The sequence below is a fragment of the Microcebus murinus genome, chromosome 6 (assembly GCF_040939455.1).
Source record: "Microcebus murinus isolate Inina chromosome 6, M.murinus_Inina_mat1.0, whole genome shotgun sequence".
In the NCBI taxonomy this organism is placed as follows: domain Eukaryota; kingdom Metazoa; phylum Chordata; class Mammalia; order Primates; family Cheirogaleidae; genus Microcebus; species Microcebus murinus.
In genome coordinates this window covers 26,484,684-26,506,813 of record NC_134109.1, presented here as the reverse complement: position 1 = coordinate 26,506,813, position 22,130 = coordinate 26,484,684, and the positions used below count along the sequence as shown (strand labels likewise).

General features: G+C 45.8%; 1 protein-coding gene across 1 annotated transcript; it reads left to right on the top strand.

Annotated features, from left to right (window-relative positions):
- Positions 1-1,190: 1,190 nt before the first annotated feature.
- Positions 1,191-21,970, top strand: BATF (basic leucine zipper ATF-like transcription factor). The gene is made up of 3 exons (XM_012742316.3): positions 1,191-1,611; positions 4,669-4,773; positions 21,431-21,970. Exons 1-3 carry the CDS (start codon positions 1,549-1,551, stop codon positions 21,638-21,640), a joined length of 378 nt encoding a protein of 125 aa, XP_012597770.2. The 5' UTR covers positions 1,191-1,548; the 3' UTR covers positions 21,641-21,970.
- The last annotated feature ends 160 nt before the right edge of the window (positions 21,971-22,130 follow it).

The window sequence follows — 22,130 nt, the reverse complement described above, 5'->3', positions numbered from 1 at the left end:
CTTCCTCCAGGTCTCTGCCCAGATGTCACCCTTTCATCAAGGCCTTCCTGACCAACATACTGGCCCTGCAGCAACCCTTAACCCACAGCCCTGCCTTATTTTTCCCCCTAGGAAAGGAATGTTGTTTTGTTCAATTTACCTGTAGGACAATACTGTCTTAGGGTAGAAATTCAGCCAGTGGATATAAACATCCTTTAGGGTCCATAACGTCCTGTCAATCCTAAAATTAATCGAGGCAAGCATTTGGCTTTGAGGCATACTGGGAAAAAGGCAAAATACCTTTTGTAAAAGCCAAAGTGCCCAGGTGAGAGTTGAATTGCTCACAGAACTACCAATAGGCAAGGCTAGGAGTCCCTGCAAGTCACAGCCATGGCAGGTAGCATGCTTACCCTTTGCTCAGGGCATTCTAATCCATGGGCTTATTTATTCCTTGCAACAGCTCTAAGAGGTAGGCAGGGCAGCTTTTATCATCCTCCATTTACAGATAAAGATAATGAGGGTCCCAGAGCTTGAGTGATGTGCCCCAGGCCACAAAGTGGTAGAGCCAGAATTCTAGTCGTGGTTGGGCTGACTCTAAGCGCAGTGCTTGTTTTACTGTTTTTTACTGTTCCTCCATTCTGGTCTGTGACCTGGTGACCTTGAATCAGAAAGATCCGGGGCCCACCTTGAGCTCCCGAAAGACCCTGCACATAGAGGGCCTCTTTTCTCTGCAGAGAGTGAAACACTCTGCCAAGAGGCACAGGTGATGGATGAGCCTTTGCAGCAGCGATTCCAGGGCCTCCCTGTGGCTGCCAGCAAGACCAGGGCCTCTCGCCTCTCCTGCCCACGGTGAGGGAGGGACGTGTCCCGGGGTCACTGTATTCCCAGGGCTCCCCGAGGCTGGCTGGACTGTGCCCCAGCGTGAGGAAAGCCCAGCACCAGCAAAAAGGACGGGCAGCTGCTTTCAGTTGAAAACCAGAAAGAAATCCCAGTCTCACTGCTTTATTTTGGTTTAAAAATCAAGTCTTGTGACAATGGAAACTTCTTCCCAGTTGTCCTCTCCTCTCGGCCCCTGTCGACAGGGGACGGACTTGCTAATTCTAGCTGGGGATTTTCCCTGCCTGAGCTGTTTTTCTCTTTTATCTTCATCAATTGAAGAGAGCTGTGCTGCCTTTCAAACTGTCGGAAGCTATCTGGGGTTTTGTGTATTTTTTTTTTCTTTCACATAATTCTGTAGGTCTTTTCCCAGATATGTATTTTCTCTCAAAGTAACTTCTAACTCGTTGAAGTTTCCGCCCATGTGACTTCCAGCGTGAGTTACCAGAAACCACAAGAGAGAGAGTGCGCGCAAGCCCGAAGACAGCGACATGTCCCTGTGGGGAGCAGTCCCCCTGCACCCCAGAGCCAGGAGGACGCAGGGGTCGGAGGCGGCTGCAGGGCGGGCAGAGGAGCCAGCTGTGGAGAGCGGTGGGCTGGGGGCCCAGACACAGTCAGGAAGGAAGGCCAGCTGGTGACAAGAGAGCCCAGAGGTGCCTGGGGCCGTGTGAGAGAGCCCGGAAGATTTCAGCCATGCCTCACAGCTCCGACAGCAGTGACTCCAGCTTCAGCCGCTCTCCCCCTCCTGGCAAGCAGGTAGAGTGAGTCCTCCTTTCTCTCTCTCATACCTTCTGATTCTTCTGGGGGGCAGGAAGAGTGGCAGGCTTCCTAGTCCTGCCCAGAGAGCCGAGGAGCGAGGAAGTGGCTTGTGGCATGAGCGCGCTATTAGACTTAAGACAGGGCATTTGCAGTGAAGCTGCGCATATTGGCAGAGACCCTCATCCTTCCACCCATTCTGCAAAAGCCCTTTTCCTGTCCATGCACGATGGTGCCCATCGCCTCTGCCTCACCAGTGTTCCCAGCCCATGAAGCCTTCTAGGAAGCAAAGAGGAGGATGAACATCAAAGAACCCAGAGGAAAGGGTCTCCTGTTCTCCAAGGCAATACAAACGTGAGAGGAGGAGTTTTCAAGTGGGCTGCCGGCACACACAATCCAAATCCTAGATATGTAGTTTCCCAGGAGAGAGCCAGCAGGGCAGGAGAGAAAAGGGGTCAGGGAAAAGTTAAAAAAAAAAAAAAAAAAGGGTAAGTGAGCAAGTGCAAGTTAGAAGGAGGAAGGGCAGAGGAACACCCCAGCTAGCACAGAAGGATCTGTCTGCTGCCTCTGTTGCTAGCACAGCCAGTGAGGAAGGATGCTAGAGCCATGGCCAGTACCTCTTCCCTCTGTGGCGTCTGGACAGGAGGAAGGAAATAAATGCGCAGGTGGCCATGGAAACATGTTAGAGGCATTTGCTAGCAGTTTATCTCAGCTCTGGGGAAACCAGGGAGATTGAGGTGGGACTTCTGGAGGAATTAGGAATCTAGATTTTGATTTCCAAGTCAAAAGTTTTTAGCTTCAGGGTTGTCAGAAATTGGAGCACCTGACCATCTCCTCTTCTGGGCCTTTCTCTTCACCACACTCTTTTTTTTTTTTTTTTTTTGCACTTATTTATTTATTTATTTTAGCATATTATGGGGGTACAAGTGTTAAGGTTACTTATATTGCCCATGCCCCCTCCCCCTCAAGTAAGAGTTTCAAGCATGTCCATCCCCCAAACATTGCACATCTTACTCGTTGTGTTCACCACACTCTTGATATTCCTTGCTGTAGGGCAGGCGTCTTCAAACTACGGCCTGCAGGCCACATGCGGGTGTTTTTGCCCATTTGTTTTTTTACTTCAAAATAAGATATGTAAGCCGGGTGCGGTGGCTCACGCCTGTAATCCTAGCACTCTGGGAGGCTGAGGCGGGCGGATTGCTCGAGGTCAGGAGTTCGAAACCAGCCTGAGCAAGAGCGAGACCCCGTCTCTACTATAAATAGAAAGAAATTAATTGGCCAACTAATATATATAGAAAATTAGCCGGGCATGGTGGCACATGCCTGTAGTCCCAGCTACTCGGGAGGCTGAGGCAGCAGGATTGCTTGAGCCCAGGAGTTTGAGGTTGCTGTGAGCTAGGCTGATGCCACGGCACTCACTCTAGTCTGTGCAACAAGTGAGACTCTGTCTCCAAAAAAAAAAATAAATAAATAAGATATGTGCAGTGTGCATAGGAATTTGTTCATAGTTTTTTTTAAAACTATAGTCCGGCCCTCCAACGGTCTGAGGGACAGTGAACTGGCCCCCTGTTTAAAAAGTTTGAGGACCCCTGCTGTAGGGAGTCCCATTCTTTCTCAGCCAACGTAATTAGTGGGCTAAAATCTTCTCCACTTTTGTGGCTTAAAATCTGTATTCTTTCCTGAGCACAGATATCCAGGAGGATATGCTTTCAAAATGCTGCAGCCACAATAAAAGTATATAAGCATGTGATGTAGCATCTACCATAAGCAGCTAACGACAGAGCAGCAGGTTGGACGAGCCCAAGTGGAGACCTCTAGAAGGCAAACAATCTAGTCCTCTGCCCAAGATGGTATCAGAGTGGCTCTGACTGCCTGGAAGTTTGTGCTCTTCTTAGGAAGGAAATTACTCATGGCTTCCATGGTAACCTGGTGCCCCATCCCCCTTAGAGGAAGAGCACTTCCTCCCTATCTAACCCAATGCCTTCCTTCTGCAGTGTCCTGGAAGTATGGGACACGTTGGTGAGCCATGCTTGATGAGCCCGGAGCCTTGCCCTACGATCTGTCCCCTTTAGCCTGTGGGGGACATGAGAGGGGACAGGACAGGAGTTGCAGAAGTGTTTCACGCAAATACCCACACTTACCTGGCAGCCTCTGGGGGAGAGCTGGAGCTCCTCTGCCCAAGCAGAGGACATGCCCATCCATGGGGTGCAATTACAGAACACCCAATGGGACCCCATCCTCCCAAGCACCCATCCACTGCCCACCACATCCAGGCCACCTCCGCCATTAACATTGTTCTTCTCGGAGTCTGGATTTTATTAGGTAGTATGCTCGTCGGGGCCATCGAAGGTGGCTGAGCACGGGGAAGTGAGCGAAGGGGAAGGGGAGGCAGGTCTGGGAAGGGCCCGAGCTCAGGATGCAGCCGCAGACCACATGGGGTACAGTGAAGCAATACGGCTAGTGGGGGTGGCAGGGGGATCTTGGAAAGGCATCAGACTCGGCACAGGTGATGTAACCCTCCCCGGTGATGGTGAGCCTCTGGGCAAGCTCTTAGGGCCTCAGTTTCCTCACATATAAAATGGAAATAATGATGCCAACATCACAGCTTAGGGAATTCAACAAGAGCGCCTCTGAAAGAGCAGTTGCAGGGAGCTTGGCACATAGCAGGTGCTCAACAATGTTTTGAGAAAAAGAAAGCGGGTAAAAGAACAGCAAGAAGATTCTAGGCCAAAAAGTGACAGGGTAAGGGTGGAGCAGCCCTGAGGAAGAGAGGTGATAAAACACACTTCGCCGCCTTAACCATTTTTGCCAAACGCGGCCGTATTGAGGCTTCAAGATAGCTTGTCTTTTTCCTGTAGCTTTTGGCCAAAAAAAGTCCTAGAGACCTGAGATTGTATAACAGGGCACAGGGGACAGCTCCCCTTTGGGTGCAGGCTTTTGGCAAATAGGGATGAAGCCAGGGAAGGAGGGGTAGACGGTACCGCACACCGCTAGAGCCTGCTGCGGCTCGGAAGGGACGAGCAGACTCGCCTAACTCTCATCGTCTCTGCTTCCCAGGACGCATCCGATGATGTGAGAAAGGTTCAGAGGAGAGAGAAAAATCGCATTGCCGCCCAGAAGAGCCGACAGAGGCAGACACAGAAAGCTGACACCCTGCACTTGGTGAGTGTTCAGATCTTTCTTCATCCTCTCGAGCCTCGGGCTTTGTTCCCCACCATCTGGGGACCCTTGGACCATAGCTTTGATTCTGGCTGCGTGGGGATGTGGTGGGTGGGGAGCGGAGGGTGAGGGCTGTGGGGCGAGGAGGGGTGAAGAGGCTCTCCTCAGAGTGCATTAAGAAGGTTCTGCAGCAGGGAACGGGCCAGAAGGCTGAACAGAGAAATAAGCCTTTCTACCCCAGCAAGACTCAAGGGTTGGATGGGTTGAGTGTGGGAAGCCCAGAGGCTGAGCAGAAGCAGAGCCACCTGCTCAGGGATCCAGCAGCTGGAGAGAGCTCCATTCTTTAGGAGCCACCGAGAGCAGAAGGCAGGACTGTCTTTGGAGGACTTTAGAAGGCCTTAAGTGCTTTAGGGAGCCCATTATCTTGCAGTGCTAGGATCACACATAGTCCCATCCCTCGGGCAGGCAGCTGGGCAGCCATCCAACTCTCCCTGCACTGGGGACAAGGAGGTCCTCAGGGTGCTACATCTTACTCCTCTCTTCTGAGCATCATTAAAGATTTTTTTTTTTTTTGAGACAAGGTCTCCCTCTGTCACCCAGGCTAGAGTGCAGTGGAGTCATCATACCTCATTGCAACCTCAAACTTGTAGGCTCAAGTGATTCTTCTGCCTCAGTCTCCCGAGTAGCTAGGACTATAGGTGCACGTCACCACACCTGGCTAATTTTTCTATTTTTAGTAGAGACAGGGTCTCGCTCTTGCTCAGGCTGGTCTCAAACTCCTGACCTCAAGCTTTCCTCCCCCCTTGGCCTCCCAGAGTGCTAGGATTACAGGTGTGAGCCACTGTGCCTGGCCTCATTAAAGTTTTGTTTTGAAATTTTTGTCTCTAATGATATCCCCCAAGAGGTCTGTGAAAGATGCAATTTCAAGTGTACTCATGTGGGATGGTTGTCATCATGGTTGAGTTGCCTCTAGTCCTAAATTTTTGTAGAGAAAGCCTTGACCCCTGGCTTGAGCAGGCCAGGGCCTTGGGCAGTGCTGAATTGCAGTTCTGCTGGTGGCCCAGGGCACTAGGCAGTGTTTCTGGGTTCTGGCTGTGAGCTTCATAAAGCAATGCTTCCTCCTCGTGTCTTACCTTACCATCACACGTCTCCTCCCTCTGCCCCTAATTTGCTTCTTGTTCAACGAACTCTTACTTCACTGGTTCCTTCCTCTTCCATCCCCTCATCCCTCCTTCTAGCAACCAAAGGAGGGGAACCTGCAGCCTTAGGGCCACATGTGGCCTTCTGGATCCTTAAGCGTGGCCTTTTGACTGGATCCAAATTTTAAAGAACAAATCCTTTTAATAGAGGGATTGTTCTGTGAAGTTTGGATTCGGTTGAGGGACTGCACTTGGGGATCTGGAGGGCCACATTTGGCCTTGAGGTAATCCTGTCCTTCCTCCTGAAGCCACCTGACAGCAAATACTTCCTAGAGACAGTGTGTGTAAAGAGCTCAACCACAGTGCCTACCATACAATAAATGTTTGGATTTATTGTACACTAAAAAAATTTAAGTATTCCCAAACCTCTAATATCCTAGTAATTCCTTTCAGTGGAAAAAGTACAATTGGCACCCAAAATGAATAAGCTTGGACTGATTTGGGCAATTAGCATGGCAACCACCCAGTTAGTATAGCTGTTTTAACCTTATCAAGAATAAGCAAGATGTAGTTTTAGAGGGGGAAATGGTGCTTATTTTAGCTTTGTGAGAAAACAGAGCAGGCTGTACCATCTCTGATTGGATGCTTGTGTTTTATTTGAAATGTACGCAGTATATCCTCCACTTCACAGTACTATGGTTTTAAATCCATAAACATCTGTTCAATTGTACAAAAGAATGAATGAGCAGCAAGTCTCTACCAACTGTGATAGACAGACTAATGTCAAGTTGGGGGTGGCCAGGCTGCTGGCGTGTTTGTGATTTCATTGCTTATGGTCTCACAACACTCTGGTTTACTGTTTTACACTTGAACATCTATGATTCCTTGTTTTGTCTCTATCAAAGTCTGATTCTGATTCAATATTGTTTAGAGCAAGAAAACAAATAAATGAATAAAAATTAAAAAGAAAAAAAAATCTTCCTTTCATACAAGTAGATATGTCCTGAGACTGGCAAACTGCTATAAGCCTTATTATAAGTTTGTAATATTGTTGTTTTTTTTTTAAGCAGAAAGTTTACGTAAGCTCGATAGCTCAGCAGTCAAGGCAGGATTTGATTTCCAACTCTGCCACTTACTATCGATGCGACTGACCTCAGAAATGTTCTTCGCCTCCCTTAGGCCTTACCTAGAAAATGGAAATTGACAGTAAATACCTCTGGAGACAGTGCATGTAAAGAGCTCAACATAGTGCCTGGCATACAATACAAGGATTTATTGCATACTCAAAAAAAATTAAGTATAATAAGAGTAATAATTATTATAAGCAAGATTAATAACCACAGAGATCGTACACATGGTACGATCGTGTGTACACATGTGTACGATCGTACACATGGTACACATGCACACATACACACACATATATTTAATCACAGAATCTTGAAGTTGAAAGATTTCAGGCCGGGTGCGGTGGCTCACGCCTGTAATCCTAGCTCTTGGGAGGCCGAGGCGGGTGGATTGCTCAAGGTCAGGAGTTCAAAACCAGCCTGAGCAAGAGCGAGACCCCGTCTCTACTATAAATAGAAAGAAATTAATTGGCCAACTGATATATATATAAAAAATTAGCCGGGCATGGTGGCGCATGCCTGTAGTCCCAGCTACTCGGGAGGCTGAGGCAGAAGGATCACTCGAGCCCAGGAGTTTGAGGTTGCTGTGAGCTAGGCTGACGCCACGGCACTCACTCTAGCCTGGACAACAAAGCGAGACTCTGTCTCAAAAAATAAATAAATAAATAAATAAATAAATAAATAAAATAAAATAAAATAAAGATTTCATAAAGTCTATAAGGTTCAGACACACATTTGATGCCCAGGACTCTTCTACGGCACCCCCAGCAAATGACCCCCAATGCACGCCTAGTCACTCTAGTGACAGGGAGCTGCCTCCCTCAGAGCATACAAATGGAAGACTCCTCCCCATCTTGAGCTGCACCCCTGTCTCCCTGTAAATTCAACCCACTGGTCTTTGTCCAACCCCTTGGGGACGTATCAATGAGGGTGACATACATGTCCCTTTGCTGCAGCAAGGTTTTCAGCTCTGACTCGATGGTCTCTCTCTGTAAGATGAAAGTCAGAACAAAAAGATCTAGCCCATCTATTGACACTAGTCATGACTACATCGGAATCATCTCTGGAGCTTGGGGGTCCATGGAGCCCCCAGTTCTGTAGTCAACATGTCCACACCCACACCCCAGCCTCAACTTCTAGAACATTCCTATCTTTCCCAGCTGAATTATGTCTGTGCTTCAGGTACAAACTCAGCTGGTTTACCCCCGGTGTCTTTCGGCTCAGTGCTTGGCTTGCCCTGGCCTCGTTCTGTGCTTGGCTCCAGATGCAGAGGTTCTGGAACCATTCTCTGGCCCCCAGACATTGTCACAGGGCTCGTCTACCAATACCTTACAGATCACGGTATATAGGAGCCAGATACTGAAAGTACAGTATCAAATTAGGACCACAGTCAGGTTAGGGTTCCAGCCTCACACACACTGGGGTAATATTTTAACCATTTCTTGGTTTCAACTTTTGTCAGTATTATCTACCTTAAAATACCAAAACAATTATCTTGGTTCTCCAGCGAGAGTGTGAGATGCTCACTATTTAACATTGTCAGTATCTGTCCTACAAATGGCTCATATCAAGACACTATGCGTTGATTGCTTTTAAAATAACAAAGTAAGGAAAGAGCCTCTTTTCATGAGTGTGCTCTCACACCCCCCAGCATTGACTACACCTGACATAAAATGGATCCGATGATTCTTTTCATAGTTGTGACATCAACAAACAGAATCCACATTTTGTTTTCATTCTCCCTTTGGTTGAACATCTCACACAGCACCTATTGCACTTAGTTCCTTTTCTACTGTAGACAGCTATAGGGTCCATTAGGTACAGCAAAGGCACTGATTAAAAATGAGAAAGGCAGCCGGACACAGTGGCTCATGCCTGTAATCCTACCACTCTGGGAGGCCAAGGTGGGAGGATCGCCTAAGGTCAAGAGTTCAAGACCAGTCTGAGCAAGAACGAGACACCATCGCTACTAGAAATAGAAAAATTAGCCAGGTGTGGTGCACATGCCTGTAGTCCCAGCTACTTGGGAGGCTGAGACAGGAGGATCGCTTGAGCCCAGGAATTTGAGGTTGCTGTGAGCTAGGCTGATGCCACAGTACTCTTCCCAGGGCAACAGAGCAAGACTCTGTCTCAAAAAAAAAAAAAAAACAAAGAGAGAGAGAAAGGCAGAACTTGACCAGTTAGTACCTAAAAGATATCAATAGCTAATAAGCAGGTCTAAGATAATCAGTTGAAAAATAATTAGAAATAATGAGAGAGAGAATGCAGCTTCCAAAAGTAATACAAAAAGTAACAACTTACCCATATGTAAACTATAACCAACTTGAAAATTTAATGGAAAGAGAGATTTCACTTATAATAACAACAAATGGAAGGAAGGAATAAATTTAACAAAAAGTATGAAGTCTGAAAGTTTTTTCTTTAGAAAAAAAACTTTAAAATTTTTCTAAATGTCATTTAAAAAGATTCAAATAATTAGAAAGGTATACCTTATGTAAAGATAGCAATTTTCCTTAAATTAATCTATAAATGTAATGTGATCCCAATAAAAACCCAAATAGAGTTTTCTGGGATTTGGGAGTGAACTAGATTATTTACTCTAAGTTTCCAGTGGAAAAGAACCATGTGCAAATTGCCAGGAAAATTCTAAAGAAGAAAGGTAATGAAACAAGATTAGCTGACCAAGATATTAAAGTAAACTACAAACATAGAAATCAAAACAACATTGAAAAGACAGAACATTGAGCAGGGCAGAATATAGAAAAAGACTCAAGAACAAACACAAATTTTAAGACCTAGTCTGTCAATTCCTAAGACATAAGATATCATACAATTTGTATCATCAAATACAAAAGGACCAGGATGATATTTCAAACCAGTGAGAAAAAGCTGAATTATTCAATAAATGGAGTTGAGACAATGTGCTAGTCACTTGAGGGGGAAAAAAAGCTGGTTCCTTCATTTGTTATATAACACACATACACAGAATAAATGTAACATTTTTTAAAAAAGGAAACTAAAGAAATTTGAAAAAACACATGAGCATTCAAAAATTTACCTTGGAATGAAGAATTATTTTCTAAATAAATATGAAACCCTGAAACCATAAAGGAAAAAGATTGATATATATTACTTTTATACATAAAAAGTGAAAATTCCTATATAGATCAAAACACTATTTGCACAATCAAAGGCAAATAACCAACTAGGGGAAAATGTCTGTAACACATATGTACAAAAAGGGCATGTTTACTTAATATATGAGAGCTCTTATGAATAGGAAATGATTAACAACCTGAAAGAACAATTAACAATAATTATGAATAGGCAATTTGCAGAAATAGATAAGTAAATGGCAAATAAATATGTGAAAAGATGTGAGATCTCACTTAGTTAGGAAAATGCCAACTAATGTAACCATGAGATTGACAAAGATGAGAAATGTTGCTGACACACAATGTTGCCAAGGCGATGGAGAGGCAGGCACCGTCATATGTGGCTGGTAGGAGTATAGTCAATACAACCCCAGTAGAGGGCAATTTGATCATGTCCATACAAATTATAGGTGTACATACCCTGTGATTCAGCAATTTGACATCTAGGAGTCTATTCACAAATATGTCCACAGATTATACAATTCTGTACATGTAAAGATAATCATTACTGCATGGTTTCTTATAGGAAAGACTGAAAACAAGCTAAATATCCACCAGTAAGGAAGTGATCAAATAAATTATAGTTCATTCAATGGAATACTATGGATCTGTTAAAATAATGAGCTTTGTCTGAATGTGCTAGTCTGGAAAGATTATCACATTTCTGTACTCTCAAGTGAAAAAGGTATGAATACGGTACATAGTTTGCCCCCATCTGTGCTTTTAATAAAAAGAAAGAGATACATATGTATATAGATCTAAATGTAAAAATTTTCAAATATATATTACCAAAAAATTCTTAGTGATATTTGTTTCTGCAAAGTGGGACTAAAGATCTAAAGCAGGAGAGAGATGCTTTGCATTTTTTACCTTTTCTATATAGTTTTGTGTTTTTTTAATCACCTGCTTTAATTTCTATGTTATAGATATCAAAATTTCAACATTGATCATTACTACATGTGCATTAGGATGATTTTTTTTCTAATTTTGATATCAAATATTGAATTGTTTTCCATTGTGATATTTTATCCCTTGAACAACCTGAGTAAATATCTCAGTCCTTTAGGAGAGCCAACTCTCTGTTGGGATTTGGGTGGGTCAGTTTCCTTTGTGTAGCCACCCTGGTTGACTGTAGTGGCTCTCTGGTGCCCTACAGCAGGGAGGACTCTGAGTCAATGTCCAGCGTCAGTGGAAAAGAGGATTGAGACCAATGAAGAAGTTTCGTTCCTGGAAAGGCTAAAAGCAGAGGACATACGGGAGCAGACGGCAATGTTAGCTCAGAGCTGTGCTGTTGTTGACAAGGCAGATCTGGCCTCCAGGATGGAACTGGCCGCAGGTTAGGGTCACAGGGCCAAACCTGGAAGCTGGAGATTTAAGTACTCCCTCAGACGGGAGTGCACCAGGTGCTTGCCTGGGGCTGGCTCCTGAAGGAGTCTTGCACCAGTTTAAGAAAAGAGAGAGGTTTACAGCTTCCAGGGTATGTGTTTAATGTCATATATGACAGAAAAATCATGAGTTTAAGTTATGCGTTAAATGAAGCTTTGAGCTATTGCTGTGAGAAATAAGGTATTTATAATTGAAGGAAAATTGAGTACGAGAGGACAAGAGCCTTGTCAAAGGTGTGAGCCTCCCAGGCCTCCTTAGAATAGCACTGTTGTTCTTGGCCTTCTGGGGAGGCCTGGGAGAGAGGGCTGCTTGTGATCCTATTTCACTCTGGAGTTCTTTTGCTCTCTCTGGCATAGAGAAGTCGTAGATCAATAAAACACACAAAAAATGTTGTGGCTATATACACCCTTAAAAAGTTCAATGTAAAAATCAGTGAAACATCTGTAGAAAAGAGACACATTTCTTGTGCCTCTCTTGCTATGAACTTCTTTTTAAAAACATGAACACATGACTATGTATTAGCCATTTTGTGTCAAGTGCTCTATCCTCGGTATCCCATTTAATCTGCATAAAAACCTTACTACATAGGTTGAGTACACTGTCCAAGATTATATAGCTTGTAACTAGGCCTGACTTCAGATCTTGCTTCAAACTCTCATGAAGATGTATTCATCTTCCCTAACCTATGTCTTTCTTGAATCTCCTTTTGAATTTATTTTTTCTGTTTCTTAAGCAACATTCCCCCAAAATTCACCTTTTCCCAATCCATTATTAGGCTTGGTCAAGAAAGTAAAGACATCTTTATACAATATATCAATTGAAACTTTTTTTGAGATGACTATGTAGCAATAAATACTAACCTCCTACATGGGAATAACCTTTGATAAAACAATTACACTTACAAGAGTTTGATGAAATAATAATTTACAATTCATCGTTATTCGTGAACAGTAAACACCTTGTCAATGCTATAAAATTGGACAAGTGGCTAACGACAGGGGATTAAGCATATTATGATACACTCATATAATAAAACTTTATGCTGGCATTTAAAACGACTATGCAGATCTGTTTTATTGACATAGAAAGATGTCAATGATAGAGCATTGAATGAAAAAGGCAAATTACAAAGAGTATGCAGAGTGTAATTCCGTTAATGTAAAGTGTGTGGGTTTTGAGCATGGTTGCATGCATAAAAAGATGTCTGGAAGGATATTCTCCAAAATACTAACGGTGGTTATTTCTGAGTGATTGAGTTTGGGTAGTTTACCTTGCTCCTAGTACTTTTCTGTATTTTTGTATTGTGATGCATGTGTGCCTTTCAAAAAATCAGAACACAAAATTAGGCTATTTTCATTTGGGGAGGAAAAATATGTCCAAGCAATCTACCACCCCTAACTGCTTGTCTTACTGATGAGGATTGGTCAATGTGATTATGTTTAGGAGGCTTATTGGAAAGGAGGCCAACACCATACTGGTCTCGATGCTGTAAGTAATGCCTGTCTAAATAGGATTATAGGTCCCAGGTCACAAATTGACAGCTACCCGGTCATCAGACATCTTTACGGAGCCAGGCTTGGCAGCACCCAAACTTCCTTCTTTTGAGAAGAATGGGAGAGTCTTGCCAAGGACCCCTGTCCAAGCTGCTCAGAGGTTTTCTTAGTCTCCTCTGTCGAGCTCAGTCTGGTCCCCTGCTTCCTGGGAGGGTGAGATGGGTGCACAAGACAAAATTGTGGGATATCTGTAGAAGGTTCCACCGTGCGTCCACGTGGTGGCTTTTGGAGGGAATAGCAATAATTATGGTCATACCACCTTGTTTATAGAATCACAAAATTGAAAGGGAACTCAGAGATCTTCTAGGCCAACCTGCTGTGTTACCAATGAAGACACGTGTCTCTCTCAAAGACACCCAAGAACACAAACCTCTTGCATGCCCACCAGTCTGCTTTTGTTGTGTGCCACTTTGCTGAACAGAGCTTTGCTACATAGTTGGTGGTGTTCAATATGGCCCTTTGCAAAGGATAAGCCAAGCCACTAACCAGAACCCTTGACTGACACAAGCCTATAGCAAAAGACCATAAAGAGTGAGTCCAAGGTTGACAGGAACCCAAGTTTAAATGTTCCTTTATTTAAAAGAGAATTTAAAGTTGTAATCCAAAATTAAAAGGGACAATGACATATTGAGGAAAATATTTGAATCAAATGAAATAAAGGAAGGTTTAATATTGATCCCATAGAAAATATATCTTGTTAAAGAAAAACATCAAGATCCAATAGATAAGTGGGCAGAGACTATGAACAGAAAGCTTACATAATATTTTTCCTACCAAAATGAAAATACCCTAATTTCCTATTCTGATTATGAAAACGATACACACTCAGGCAGGGTTTCTCAGCCTCAGCGCTATTGACATTTTGAGTCCGATAATTCTTTGTTGTGGGGCGTTGGCCTGTGCATTGTAAAACGTAAAATCTACCCACTAGTTGCCAGTTGCCAGTAGAACACCCTCCCCCCGCCATGTTGTGACAACCAAAAATATTTCCAGAACTTGCCAAACATCCCCTGAAGGATGAAATCACTCCTGGCTGAGAATGTTACACTAAGGAGACAGACACACAGAAAGTTTTCTTCCTCCTTAATAATTAACAACTTATAACATTAAAATGAAATTAAGAAACCTTCATAAATCTAGTTGGCAAAAAAAGAAATGATTTAAAATTATGATACCTAAATGCCAGTGAGGTTGTAGTAAAATTGATAGGTACATTCACTACTGGTGACATTATATACTTTATACAACCCTTTTACAGCAATGCTTACCAGAAACTGGAAGGTTGATTGTGCCCTTTGCCCCATTAATCTTTCTCCTAGGAATTTATCCTAGGAAACCATTGAACAAGTTGTTAATTCTTGCTTTTATTTATAATAGCAACATTTTGATAGCTGCCAAAGTGTCTAACATTAGAACACCATTTTAAATAAACAGTGGATCATCAATTTGATGATGTAACTATTAAAAATAATAATTATGGTGACTGTGTAGATAGGACAAAGTTATAACAGAAAGCAAAATACAAATTGTATATGTACTGTGGCTGAGATTTTGCATGTTTGTTTAAAAGGGTGAGACGGCAATATGTGCAAATGAAAACTGTTGTGTTAGGGGACTAGGATCATGGGTGTTCTTCATTGATTTTGAATATTTTTAATGTCATTATAATGAATGTTTATAAAAAAAGAAGAAAATTGACAAATAGAGAGCTGAGGAAACTCCAGAGGAAATCGTGTACAAATATACAGAGGATATCAATGAGCTAGAATTTGGGGGTCAGGATTTGGTAGGAGACTTTGTAATTTATACTCCAAATGGGAACATTTTCCAGAGTGAAAGATGGCACCAATAAATATATTACACCAAGACAACAAGTGTGAACCAGGATAGTCCCAGTAAATATCTGGTTACCCTAGACTTAAGGGAATCAAGGAAAGTGACCTTGAGCACTTATAAAAACTCAAGAGAAGTGATAAAGTTCAGAGCCAAGCAGAGGGGACTGGATTCCTAGGGCCAAAATGCAATTTCCTGCAACTGAGGACCCTATAACTAAAATATTTTCTGGGTACTCAGCTGGCACAAGAATATGCCTTATTGTTAAGAGAATGGGGTGACAGAAAATTATAAAAGCAAAGGCAATATTCCCAGCACTAGGGGTAATATCAGAAAAAATGATTCACCCACTCAACAAGTATTTGTTAGCCAAGTACAATTTGTTCTAGACACTGAGAATATAGCAGTGGCAAGACAGACCATGTTCCTGATTTCTTGGACCTTATATTCAGTTGGAAGTCAGATTTGAAAAACCACAAATAAACATGCTAATCACATGACATCTACTTAGTAGACTCTCTCTTCATGAGCACATCCCAGATTTTGTTAAATTATTACAGATTCCTAGTTGGCAATCAAGCATCACGATTTGATTGAACATTTACTATGTGCCAGGCACTGTCTTTGTCTGAGGACAAAATAATGAAGACAATAATGGCCCCTGCCTTCACCGAGCTCCCAACAACCCAAAGCTAGTTTGATAAAATTATAATTAATGAGATTTTAATAGATCCCCATACTTCTTGCCTTTCCATCTCAGCTGGGGTTGAGAATGAGGAGCCATGACGTTTGAAGCCTGGCAGGTGCACACAGTAGAATGGGTGGAGTGAGTTTGGGGCAATCATGTGGGCATATACCCAGACACTCTGTCCCAGATACAGCGGCCCCACGGCTTACGACAAAACAAAGCAAACAATTCAAACCTTTGCTTTGATGGCAATTATGAGTTGTTTTGTTGTTTGTTTTTCAAAATTGGGCTTGCCGGTGATAACCTTTCTAACTGGAAGTATCAGTCAAGACTGCAATCGGCTACAAGTAATAGACAAGCCATCACACAGAGGCGTGAACGAGTCACGGTTTATTTTTCTCAAATAACAAGACGATCGGAAGTGGGGAGATCGGGCTAGAGCACGGAAGAACCAAGCTCCTCCACTCTGCGTGGCATCCTCAGTACTGGGTTGTCATCTCAGGGCTGCAAGATGGCTGGGACCCTCTGGGCATCAATCGCGTGGAGGGAGGGTGACATTTAAGCTCCGCCTTCCCCTCTCCCTGCAACCTCACCCCCCATGTACTTCTGCTCACATCTCATTGGTCAGAATTCTGTCACACAGCTACCTTCAGTTGCGGGATAAGCTGGGGTTTTGAGCAATTCTGTCCTTGTCTCTCTAGAGGAAGGCAGGGAGGCGCAGTTTGGGATGGATGCTGAGTGAAGCTACCTACAGTGTTTCTCACGTTTGAGGTCAACGAAATCGTAGTCTTGAAAGCCAGGTAACAGGCGACAGGACTTGAGGGCATGGCTGATGTGGCCAAACATCTGTTGATGCCAAAGGTGCGTAGGGCTCTAGAGCTACACGAAAGTGAAGATTTCTCCAGAATCAGATGCTTACATTATTCTGTGCAATGACCTGTGGTTTGGTAATTCCTCCTCTTGCTCATAGGGTGAGGGGCGGGAGCTGTCGGTCGGTTTCCCCAGGAATGGTGGGAGATGTGGGCATAGATCCTCCCACTGCTTGGGAAGAGTCCTGCCTTTCGGCTGGAACCGTATCCTCGAGGGGCGGCCCCACCCTCTGTCTGCAGGTCCTGTGCAAGGGCTGGGAGCTGCTAGAGACTGAACGTGTAGCTGGGTCTGAGGGATAAGCTTTGAACATCGCTCTCTTATTTAAGTGTGGGTGGGAACCAAAAGGTCACCCCACCAATAAACGACTGCATGTTCTGCTGAGGAGGAAACACACGGGGACTCTTTTCACCCTTCTAGAAATTGTGATTAGAAAATGTGAGGAGAAGGTCAAGACACTAAACTAGAGCTCACAGGGAGGACCGAGCCCTGCTCAGAATGCCTGGAGAGTCCCTGGCAGAGCCTCGGGCCAGAGCCTAGCTACAAAACACCAGCTTGTCCTTGGTCCTCGTCCCAACTGGCTCCCTGAGGGTGAGGGGACTGCCTGGGGATTCCCCATCCTTCCAGAGCTGTTTACGCGACCCCTCCTCAGCCCCTCCAGGAGGGGCTTTCCCAGAATGTTCCCACACCCCCAGGAAGCCTTTTCCTCAGCCACCCCCAGGCTGCTTGTGGTTCATGACAGAGGCAGCAGCAGGTGACTCCACAGGTGAGGGTGAATTGTGAACGTGAGCATTTGCATTTGCAGGAGGTGGGAAAAGAGGGAAGATGAAATTGGAAAGCCAACCGAGCTGAGCTCTCACAGGAGATAATTATCAAATATCAGAAAGTTTAAACCAACCTCAAAGGCAAGAGAGGATAGAGGGCACAGACTCTGAAGCCAGGCTGCCTCAATTCAAGTACTGGTGCTGCGACTTACAAGCTGTGTGACCTTGAACAAGTTACTTAACTTCTCTGTGCCTCAGTTTTTCTTCTTCTGTAAAATGGGGCTGATAATATTACCTGCCACACAAGGTTGTTGCAAAGATTAAAATAGAATGAAACCATAAAATACTTAATAGAGTGACTGGCACATGGTAGCATTCAATAAATGTTAGTTATTAAGTCAAGCTAGGCTATTCTTTTAAAAATTTGGTTTTCCCTAATCTTTCTCATATGAATTGAGTGCTACACCCCTGTGTTCCTCCCCCCGCACACAAACACACACACACACACATCCCTTCCCAACAGGAGGGGGTTAGAGGCTTTAGTTTGCTAATATACTCAGGTAGTCAATATGGAATTCGAAATATTTGGGAGTTAGAGGGGGCTTGGAGATCTTCTAATCCTGTGGTTTCCAACATTAGCTGGTTAGACACCTCCCCCCGGGAGAGCCTATAACAACCCAATGCCCAGGCTGTACCCCAGACCTACAAACTCAAAATCGGACAGCAGCGCTGTTAAACTTGCCGGATCCCAATGTTCGGCTAGGGTTTTGAATCATCATTTCGGTCCAGTCTTCCTGTTTGAAAGTGAGGCAACTGGGGCTGGAAAAGTGAGTCACCAAGGGTCACCCAGCTAGGACCAGGACCCAAGTCGCCTGTCCCCGTGGACCACTGTGGAGCCCACCACTGTCACGTGCTCAGGACCGGGCTCCGCGTCTGGAGGACGGTCCGGCCTCCCGTCAGCCCACAGGTGACCAGCCAGGTGACTCCCTCTCAACTCAGCGCAGGAGGCAGACGGTCAGCCCTGTGCTTGGAAGGGTGTGACCGACTCACGGTTCTTATGTTGTGTTGTGTGTCAAGGTCACCAAAACCAAGACCCAGCTTTCTCTCGGGAGACCTCCGGGCAGCCGAGGACTTCTTAGCGCCATCTGGAGACCTTTGCCCGCTCTGGTCTCCAGGCTCTCAGGGGAAGCGGTCGGGTGTGACAGAAAGAGCACAGGGCCCCGAGTCAAGCCCTGCTCTGCCCCTACCTGGCCATGTGTCTTTGGACCGACCCCTCCAGGTTTCCGAGCTTCTGAGAACACAGCATCTTGAGGCAGATCCAATAACACAGCTGCCCACAGCCGGTGGTCACTTTGTGTGTGTATGCGGAGTAGGTGTGTCCCAGGGCCTCGGTGGTCCCCATCTGTGGAGTGGGGTAATAATAACGGCTGGCCTTCTGTATCCCTCTCAGAGGGTGACCGTGAGGAGCACGATGCACCTACGTGAACTCTGAGAGGTAGAAAGCAGGTTATGTGATGCCAAACGCAGGCTCAGCCCCCACCACGGCAGAAGATGTGCATGGTAGAAGCAGAAATTGCCTTCCCCCTCACTGAGTTCTAGGTTTCCATCCCCCACGGGGAAGTTAGGGGATGTGGCTCTTGTACCTCGGGATAAATAGCTGTTCCCATGGCCACCTTCACCAGTGGTCCCTTCAGCCATGTGAGCTGGCATGGCTGCCCCAGGAGAACCAGTGGACCCTGCAACGGCAGGTGGGGTGTGGAGGGCCGGGGCCCTGATCAGCCACTTCCTCCTGCAGGGGAAGGCAAACCCTTTCTCTGGTAAGCGCCAGGCTGGCTGCAGGGCCCCTGGGCTGGCAGGGCACGTTTCTAGGGGGCCCTAGCCGGAAGCCCTCTTGCTTCCCAAGGTAAAGACGAGGAGTTTCTTGTCACGGTGGTTGTTTTCTGGTTAGAGGCGACAAGTAGCAGTTATAAACTCGGAGAGCACCGGGATTTGCAAGCAGGGAGGGGGAGGCAGCTAAGAGAGCTAGAGAGAGCTCAGCAGAGCTGGCGTTCAGGAGGAAGGAGCTGCTGTGACTTCCCGAAAGCTGGGCCCGCCTCTAGGCGGGGAGAAGGTCAGAGGGTCCGGCCCCTCCCTTCTACCTCGGGGTTTGCCCAGGCACTTCGGAGCGCAGGATTTACGGTAAATGTTGTCACCAGTGGAAACTCTCAGAGGGGGCGAGGAAAAGGGCCAGAGGATGGGGCCAGGACTCCCGGCCCCCAGTTCCCGTCTTACCAACACCCCCCAGTCTCATGGTGTTGCTTTATCTTACCTTTCGGTAAAGGGGGGATGCCCTCCTTCTGGGATGTACCAGGAAATAACCACATGGTAAAATTAATGAGCCGGCCACATCTTGCAGAAGTCAGGGCTCTGACTCCACCACCTGATTTTAGATGTGGGGGTTCCCTCTGTCTTGACCTAGGCACATTTTCTAGTTCGGAGCCATACAGGAAATGCCAGCCCGAGGCTGAGCATGCTGTATCTGTCCTTCCCAAGCAGATGGAAGCTGGCTTGATGGGCTAGGCCACAGTCCCCCGGGCTTCTCTGCTACTTACAAAAGAAGCCCCAGAGTGAGAGTTTAGGATGATTGGCAGTGCATCTCACAAATTCCATCTGGCTCCCTCATTAACCTGCAGCTGATGCTCCTGAGGGATTATTTAGGGCAGATTTCAAATGTCAAGTTAACTTCCATCTACTCACCTCCCACCATATTTTTGAGTCATCTTCTTCTTGCCAGCAATTGATGTCATCAGTCAGTCAGTCAACAAACATTTGAATTCATGCAATAAGTCAGGCACTTAACAAACAGACACTTAATAAGTGCTTGAATAATTAAAACAAATTTAATATCATACTTAACTGGTGTTTTCAAACTTGCCTGATTATTATAATGACTTGGGACACTGATTAAAAATTCCCACAGACTTCGTGACTTTACCCCCCCCCCAAATCCTAAACCCACTGAGTTCAAATCTGTAAATTTTAGGAGGGGCCTGAAATTATATTTCTAACAAGCCTTAAAATTAATTATAATGATATGGCAAGTTTGGGAAACGTTGACCCAAACCAAACAGAACTAGAAATGTAAGATCTGGCTTCCAAATATTAGGTTGCTTTTGGGACTGAAATGTAAATTATTTGCATCTGCAATGCCATCTGCCTTTCCTCTGTGAGTACCAATGCTTATCTGAGAAGGTCTGTCTCATTGAGTCAAGGAATGTGAACCTAAAAAGTCACATCAGAATTGCAATTCTCCTGGGCTTCCTGAAGATGGGATTGTTTTTCAGTAAATGCATTAGCCCAGAGCGTACTTGTTGATTAATTAATAATGTGAACAGGAATCAGCACTCCTCAGCCTGGGCTTTCCTGATTAGCATGTTTTTGATGGTTCCCATAAGCAACAGGGAAAAGGTGTTCCTGGGCTTGGGACATACCCAGAGTGTGAGTAAAGCCCTCCTCTGGGTGGGCAGAATGGGGTGCAATTCTACCCACCCGAGATCACTGTAGCAGACTTTGATCATTTAATATTTGTAAAGACCCTGAGTGTCCTAGAATCTGAGGGGACTCTAGTTGTAAGACCAAACACAAACGCGAGGTGTATTTGGAGAACACCTGCATAACAGAGTGGGAAACAGTGAGATTGGTGTAAGATCGTCTCACAATCCATGCCCTCAGGCTCTGGCCTGCCAGCTGCTTTCCCTTGGCATACACTGGCCACCCCCCACCTGCAGACACACTCACAGAGACCCTTGTACACATGCACACAAGTACAAAGGAGCACACTCACACATACACCTCTAATGGGTTGAACCATATGAAATTGCAATTTGTATAGGTCAAAACAGACACATACCAGCGGTTTCATGAGGTTCAACTTAATGCCAGGGCACACGTGCACACATATGCATGTGCTCACACAGATGCCCATACACACCTACAAACACACGTACACATGTGCACACATTCACACATGCAGAAAACTCTCTGATGCCCTTCTCCATGGCCGTGCTAGGGAAAATCTGATCTGGCCTCCTCCTGCGCCCCTCCCGGCCCCACCCACCGTGCCACCTTCCCTGACATTAACCTCCCGTGCCGATCCCTCCCTCTCACAGGAGAGCGAAGACCTGGAGAAGCAGAACGCGGCTCTGCGCAAGGAGATCAAGCAGCTCACAGAGGAGATGAAGTACTTCACGTCGGTGCTGAGCAGCCACGAGCCCCTGTGCTCGGTGCTGGCCGCCAGCACGCAGTCGCCCCCCGAGGTGGTGTACAGCACGCACGCCTTCCACCAGCCTCACGTCAGCTCCCCGCGCTTCCAGCCCTGAGCTTCCGACGAGGGGAGAGCACAGCCCCCCACCCCGGGGCCCCACAGGCCTCAGGCGGGGCACACGGACTGTGGCCAGGTGGCCCCCATCCTTCAGAGCCCTCTGTCCGTGCGGAGACCGGAGCCAGAGGCCTGGACAAGGAATGGACCCGAGGACTGTCGCGGCTGGGGGACGCGGGGCCTCCCAGCAGAGTGGCCGCCAGCGCGTGTGCCGGACCCCGTGTGGGCGGGGGCGACCCAGAGGAGCAGCCAGCGGAGCTGCCCACGCCCGACACAGAGAGAGGAGGGAAGAGAAGGGTTATTTTTCTAAATAAATGTTTTAACAGAAACCAGTCTGGCAAGGCAGTTTCCCTCTTTCACACTGTCCCTTGAAACTCCAAATTCTGTGAGGTTGGGACCTTCTTTTGTCCTGGGCCTCAAGTACCCTCAAAGAGCGCTGGAGACCCTGGCGATCACTCCTCCTGTCCGCGGTGTGTTACTCTGCCTGCCAT